The sequence below is a fragment of the Notolabrus celidotus genome, chromosome 4, assembly GCF_009762535.1.
Source record: "Notolabrus celidotus isolate fNotCel1 chromosome 4, fNotCel1.pri, whole genome shotgun sequence".
NCBI lineage: Eukaryota > Metazoa > Chordata > Actinopteri > Labriformes > Labridae > Notolabrus > Notolabrus celidotus.
The window spans coordinates 39,495,799-39,503,167 of NC_048275.1; the positions used below are offsets into that span (position 1 = coordinate 39,495,799).

Genomic DNA, 7,369 nt, shown 5'->3' on the forward strand with positions numbered 1-7,369 from the left:
TGAGTTGATACCACCGAAAGGCCAAACACGGGAGGGTAAAATAGTGAGGCTGTTGTTAACTGCTTCAAAGCCAAACTAATAAACACCAGCCACACGGTGACAGATGGTGCATCAAGTATGAGAGGGACACATAAGGGCTTTGTGACTTTACTACATAAATCGCTGGATCGAAAGCTACTCACTTTTCACTGCATCCTCCACGAAGAAGCACTGCGCGCTCAGACTTTCCCCCTCCAAGTGTATAGAAGTGATGGACCTTGTCGTTCATATGGTAGACAATATAAGAGCAAAGGGCTTAAACCACAGACAGTTCTGTGCACTGCTGGATGAGGTCAACAGTAAATATGTAGACCTCCTGCTGCAGAACAAAGTCCGGTGGCTGTCCAGAGGTGAGGTGCTGAAACGGTTCGCTGCTTGTGTGGCACATGTTCAAACTTTTCTGCAAAGCAAGGGGCTGACATATGCAGAGCTGCATGATCCCAAATGGCTGGAAAAGTTGCACCTTTAAAGATGTTTTAGCATTTGACTGAAAGTTAACTGTGTTCCCCAAAGACCTACAGAGAGGCACATTCTTTCACTGCCCCTCTGTGAGGGAGTTCAAAGAAGGACACAATCACACTAATTGTGATTATTTATAACATGCAATCACCGGGAAGCAGACTGCATTTGGGGAAAGGTTAAGCAAGTTCTGAAAGCCAAAACTGTCTATTCTGTAATGAAAATAAGAGCTCTTTAGTAAACTCACAATAGAAGAAAAAGAACACATGTACACTTCACATCAGGGGAAGGCAAACCTTCACTCCAAGGGGAGAGAAAGAGAGGACAGGTGGGTCAAGAGTAAGGATGAGACTATTTCAAAACATTTATGTTGACAGTGTTGGTGTCTTTAAAATAATGCAATAATAGATGGTTGCATTCATTACAGTCACTCTGTAAAAGTAGTAGGCTTTAGTACCATCCAGGTGGATGTCAGCAAGAACACATAACAACAGTATACAGTATAGTAAACTTACATGACTGAAGAATGCCTGTGAAGTCCACACCAATGAAAGACACATCCCTGGAACACCCCTGGGGGACAGGGGCCGCACCTGCTGCTGCAGTCCAACTTGAGGTGGCAATGGAAAACATAGCAGTAAGTTTTGACACATTTTACTGTCCACTTGTTTTTAGCTTTTTTTCTCGCAGCTTTTCAGCGCCCCCCTTGCGCTTTTGTTGTTTATCCATTTCCACTTACTTCTCTCCAACTCCGGTCAGCTCTAATGGCAACATTATCGCCGGTTCAACTCCCAGCCGGTCGACCATTTACTGCATGTCTTCCCCCACTTTCTACTCCCCACATTTCCTGTCTCTCTTCAGATGTCCTGTCAATAAAGGTGAAAAGCCCAAAAATATAATTTGAAAAAAAAAAATTGAAAGAAGAATGAACGAAGAGGAGCGACTCTTTTTTTTTTTTGAAGTTATATTTTTTGGGGTTTTTTTGCCTTTATTCTATAAGACAGCTGAAGAGAGACAGGAAATGTGGGGAGTAGAGAGTGGGGGAAGACATGCAGTAAATGGTCGACCGGCTGGGAGTTGAACCGGCGATAATGTTGCCATTAGAGCTGACAGGAGTTGGAGAGAAGTAAGTGGGACAGCAAAATGTGTCAAACTTACTGCCATGTTTGCCATTACCACCTCAAGTTGGACTGCGGCAGCAGGTGCAGCCCCTGTCCCCCAGGGGTGTTCCAGGGATGTGTCTTTCATTGGTGTGGACTTCACAGGCATTCTTCAGTCATGTAAGTTTACTATACTGTATACTGTTGTTATGTGTTCAACAGGACCATTCTAAAACAGAGTTAACTTATGACATAGATTCTGAGGAGGCTTCAGTTCACCAAACCTTCAGGAGAGAAGCAGTTCACTGTCGATACCTGAGAGCGTTTATACTTCCACATATCGTGATACAGCTTTGAAATTGTCGCAGAGATGTGTCAAAACTCTAAGGAGAAGGTTTGTTTTCTAGATCTAGCACAATAACCTTATCTGTAATATTTCTTCTGATGTCAATTCCACTTTAATGAGCTTCAAACTTGAGTGTTTAGGGTAAATATCTGGTTAAACCCTGAGTGTTTAAACATGATCATTAAAATATACTGTCAAAATTTCTGTGTTTGTGCAGAGGAAGCCTGGTGAATGTTCAGAGGCAGAGGACAGCAAGCCTCAACACAGCTATCATTGGAGGTAAGAACATCAATAACCATATTAACATCATGGCGAGCTTGACAGCTTCCTTCTTGAATTTTTTTGGGGATAATTTTACACAAATTTATTTCCACTTGTGTGTACAGTCTTGAGAACAGCAAACCCTTGTTTGTGGCTCTATTTAGTTGCAGAACTGTAGACCTAAGACTGGACATGTATCCTGTCTGTCTTGACCTAGTTCTCATCTAGTATTAAAGACAATTAATCAAAATTACAGTAAACAAAGAGTGAAATTGTTCACTCAATCTATAATTCTGCATGTTTGTAAGTTAAGTTTTTATCTGGACCTTTTAAATTCCACTTTCTAATTATTAATATAACTGAATATCTAATGTGATAAAGAATCTTTAAAAAGTAACTGCAACTAAAAGAGATATTCAATCAGATTTTACAAAATGAAAAATGTCTGTACTCTAGGATTTGTGAGGCCTACTATAATTATATCACATATTAATGTGATATGCACACATACCAACGCCAAATTTGACTTGATTATAGAGTTTGCATTAATTTAAGAGCAATTAAGGGCCGATGTAAGTGATCCGGTTAATTGAAAAAAGGTAAACATTTCCATCATACTTAGTATGAGGACGCATCTGGAAATCCAACTTTGTTCCTCTTTCTCACCAGAGCTAACATCCATGGTGCTTCACCTGCCCTTTGCAATGAAGCAGAAAGGACACCATTGGGGTGTGAGCCCCACAGTCCAACCAAGGTATGTAGAACAGAATATGTCTTATTTGTTACAAAGTGTAGCATTTAACATACAGCAGATATAAAAGGGTTAATGAATGTAGCTTTACATGATTGAACATAAGTTTGACTGTGCACCAACAGAAAAGAAAGCGTGTTTCTTTACCTGAAGAGGGAAGAGACGACGCCTCTCCACCATTCACGAACCTGAGGTGGAGTTAAAAGGCCAAACAGAAAGGAAGGCTGCCCCCCCGAAGAAGACAGAGGCTTGTCACTCAAACATCAGCGACAAGCATCTCAGACATGAGCATGTCCAGAGTCTCGGGTGAGTGCATCTATATGAATATAAACACACGTCAAATAAATAATGCTGTAAATAAATAGCATTTAGACACTGCCACGTGGGAGGGGAGATGAAAGGGTTTTAAAGTGGTATGAAACATAAATAATTATATGGACATGTTTTGTGTGCATCAGATTTCCAAACATCGGACAAACCTGTTACATGAACTCCTGCCTACAAAGCCTTCTGACGCTGGATGACTTTGTCGACGATGTCAAACGTCAGTAGAAGGTGTGGCGTTCAAACCCTGACGCAGGAGTTATGAGGTACGGCACCAATCAGATCAACTTCAATCTTTTTTTCCCTAAAGTTTTGCACTGAATGCTAAAAGCTTTTATTGCAGAGAAAATGCCTCAACGCTCTTCTCCTGTTTTCAGATATTTAACAAAAATCAAAAAGGCTCGCCCCACGAAGGACTTGGCTAAAAAAACACTCCTTCTGACCAACTTCAAGACGGCCCTCTCTGCTTGGAATCCAGAATTCAAAGATAACCAACAGAAGGTAAGTAAACTGGTTTCATGGTTGTTGTTTCACCTCCTCCTGAACATGTCCTCCCAGTGTACAAACCATAGCTCTCATAACTGTACCTTGGTGCTAATATGACAACACATGACTACACTTTTTAATCATGAAAAAAATGGCGCACCAAATTATTGGATGATCTTTAAGGACATCAAACATCAAACATATAATTTGAATGAAAAAAATCTGCACAAACTGAGAGGCTAAATTAAAAATAAGCTAACATGACACCTAAAATACATGAGCTGCACTATCCCTTTAAGTGACCATATGACCTTAGCTTTTGGCACATCTGCATTTGCTTGATCTTTCTGCCTTCTATGTTGTGACTTTGTACAAACTCTATATGTATGTGTGTGTGTGTGTGTGTGTGTGTGTGTGTGTGTGTGTGTGTGTGTGTGTTCTGCAGGATGCACATGAGTTCTTATCTTCAGTTCTGCAACAAATCAGGAGTTTGGGTCCACAACTGCAGTACCTGGCAGCCACCACGGACCAGACCTACACGTGCCCTGTCAAAAAACACATAGAGTTCACCATGGAGAACACAAGGACCTGCAAAAGGTATGGCTACACAAACACACACATTTCATATGTCTGACATCCGGTGAGGGCAGGGATTACTAACATTAACTTTTAACCCCCAAAACCCTGATTTTTAAATATTAATGAGGTCACTGCAGTGAATTTAAAATTGCAACCCCTCAACAGCAGATTTGTTTTAACCTCTGCAGCTGAATCAATACTGTATTGTACTTTTGTTCTGCAGCTGTGGTGTAGGATCCACGAGACAGGAGAAATACACTGACCTATCCCTGGACATAGCACTTGGAGGTGGAACAGTTGAGGACATGCTGGAGGACTATCTTAAGGTAACACACCTTTCCTCATTAATTAACATACAAACAAATGATGCAGACTAATGTGCTATGATAAAAACAACAACACCACATCTCAATCCCTTCACCACAGCTTGTATTAGTGGAGTTCAAGTGTTTATAAATTCAGTACAAACTAAAAGCATGTTGATCCTTTGGTGTCCTGCAGGAGACCGATCTGGAGTACCGCTGTGAATGTGGTGCCAACATGTCAGGCCAGCGCTCATCACTCGCAACCATGCCAAAGTAAGTGTCATCACAGTCAACCAACACCAGTAGGAAGAGTCTCAACTCACATGTTATTAGATTTTGAATCATTCTGTGTAGGACTTTTAGAGAAAACTGAAAGAAGTGATAATACGTTTGTTAAATGAGAAAAAATACACAAAGAGGTTGTAAAAAGCACATCTTAGAATATTTTCTAAGAAAACTACAGATCAATAGAAGTTGTCATGGTCTCTCTGGCCAAAATAGAAAATATAAAACACACAGAAGAAAATAAAAACTCCTACTGAGAAAAGAAAACGAAAAAAAAACACCTGGGTCCCTGAACGGCCATGACACTGGTGAAAAACCCTTAAGAGAGAGCCCTAAAAATCTCTTCTAGCTTAAATATAATCATTTTACAAAAGGTAAACAAACAGGATTGCTTAGCTGGGTTCAAACTTGAATGAATTGAATCACCAAACAAACAGCCTCCAGTCAGACGAAGTCCTATCGCAGAAAGAGAGTGACGTACGCAGCTGTCTACCACAAAGGAGGAGTCACGAAAACTGTACAACAGGCTAATGCTAACTGTTTTCTGTGTTTCTTATTTCAGAGCTCTAGTCCTGCATCTTAAACGAATCCGGTATGATTCAAGTTACCAACTGGAGAAGGTCCGTGACCCGGTAGACCTCTTCAGGGAACTGGTGATTCCTTCCAAAGAGGTAAGTAAAAACTAAATGACCTGATTCCATGAAATAAATGAATAGATGATAGATAGATAGATGGATATATACAGTAGATTATCTGTAATAGAAGTTAACATGTGGGCTGTGTGTACAACATTATGTCTATTTATTCTCAGGGTGGTAGCTGCTACAGCCTCGTCAGCGCCATCAGTCACATCGGCGCAGGAACAGGAAGTGGTAAGATAATCTGTCATTTTCATAAATACTTAAATATTTGTGACCATAACTGAAAGACGAATGTGACAAGTGACGTCCTGTTTTCGTTCCCTTCAAAAAAACCTGTTGTCATTTGATCTGCCTTAAATCCACGGAGTCTTCAGACAGCGTGAATAACAATGCTCATTTATCTGATAGGACACTACATCTCAGATGGAGTGGATCTGGATGTGCCAGTGGAGGACCCAGAAGACCGTTGGTTCACTTACAATGACACAGTAGTTAGAGAAACCAGCGGTGCCTCTGTGTGCAAGCTGCAAAGTCAAAACGCCTACGTCCTAGTCTACAAAAGAAAGGTACGAACACATTACCATCACGTGCACCCAGGTGAACGTCATGGAAAGTGATGTTGTGGTTTTTCTGATGACATTTACATTTTCTGCAGACACCTGAGTACTTCAAAAGCAGTTTTTGTTTGTTTTTGCTCATAGGATTAGTCAGCGGGATGATCCATGGGGACTTCAGAGGAAACCAAGGGCAGCCAGTAGACCTTCATCACCATAGGGGACCGGGTCCTTAAATCTCAAAGGGAATTCAAAAAGGGCAAGTGCTGTCTCCAAATTCAAATGTTTCAAGGTTGTATGAATTGTAGAAGTCCAGTGATCATGAAGCTGCACGTCCAGTGGAGCAGCAAGAGGTCAACTGGAGCAGCAGCTGGTCTGGTGGCCCAAAGGAGGATGGGCGTTTCCCACAGAGAGCCTGGTTCCTCCCAAGGTTTCTTTCTCACAGAGGGAGTTTTTCCTTGCCACAGTTGCCCCAAAACAAAAGTCACCAAAATGATTAGCAGTGACTTATTTAAACTGAAATCAATCCAGACAAGCATCCTGTCTGGATTATCAATTTGGCATAATTTGGTTTGCTCTCTGGGCAGAATAGTAGAGTGAAAATGGATGAATACTTTTATAAAAAAAATGTATACTGATTGAGAATGTATTCATTCATATAAAAAAAAATTTACCACAAGGAAGTTAAATAAACACAATTCTGAATTTGAGATTTCTTTGTATTTTTTTGTGTTAAAATGAAGTTTATTTATCAAGAATCTAATTTTTTTGTCAGTTACTTTCTTTAAAAGAAGTTCACTTCATACTTTTCAATAACAAGGAGATTTCCAAAGAGGTATAGAAAGACAACAGCTGTGTCCCAATCATGGGCTGCATCCTTTTTAAGACACGGGCCACAAAGGTTGCATCTTTGGTAGCCTGCATAGAATGATACATCCAAACATAAAAAAACAGTCCTGTCTGTGGGGGATTTCTTGTTTTTGCCAGCAGCTGTTCCTGCCCTTACCCTTGCATCTCATAACACTGCTTTCGTCACTTTTCAGAAGGAAGCTAGTGGGCTAACTTGTTACTCTACTTTAACTATTACCTCACAGATAATTAGAGGTTTCAAGCCCATTTTATTTATTATATTTGTGTTTCTAGGTAATTGATTGAGTTAACAAAAAATCATGTCATCTAAAGGTGTTTTACTCTGCAGCTCAAGTCAGACATTTCATTGATTTGGCGTGCAACGAATCT

At 40.5% G+C, this 7,369-nt stretch overlaps 1 protein-coding gene across 1 annotated transcript; it reads left to right on the forward strand.

The window, feature by feature from the left end:
• The first annotated feature begins 3,120 nt into the window (after nt 1-3,120).
• On the forward strand, nt 3,121-6,815 carry LOC117811759 (ubiquitin carboxyl-terminal hydrolase 37-like). Its single transcript, XM_034682218.1, has 10 exons — nt 3,121-3,262; nt 3,415-3,546; nt 3,658-3,781; nt 4,212-4,363; nt 4,569-4,671; nt 4,847-4,923; nt 5,498-5,606; nt 5,747-5,807; nt 5,985-6,142; nt 6,278-6,815. The coding sequence occupies exons 2-10, from the start codon at nt 3,542-3,544 to the stop codon at nt 6,281-6,283; spliced, it is 795 nt and encodes a 264-aa protein (XP_034538109.1). The 5' UTR covers nt 3,121-3,262; nt 3,415-3,541; the 3' UTR covers nt 6,284-6,815.
• The last annotated feature ends 554 nt before the right edge of the window (nt 6,816-7,369 follow it).

What these genes read in the sequence shown, in the direction of transcription:
- LOC117811759 (XM_034682218.1), top strand. An exon ending in AACACAAGGACCTGCAAAAG is followed by an intron (nt 4,364 to 4,568) that starts GTATGGCTACAC and finishes TTTGTTCTGCAG; the next exon opens with CTGTGGTGTAGGATCCACGA. An exon ending in TCACTCGCAACCATGCCAAA is followed by an intron (nt 4,924 to 5,497) that starts GTAAGTGTCATC and finishes TTCTTATTTCAG; the next exon opens with AGCTCTAGTCCTGCATCTTA.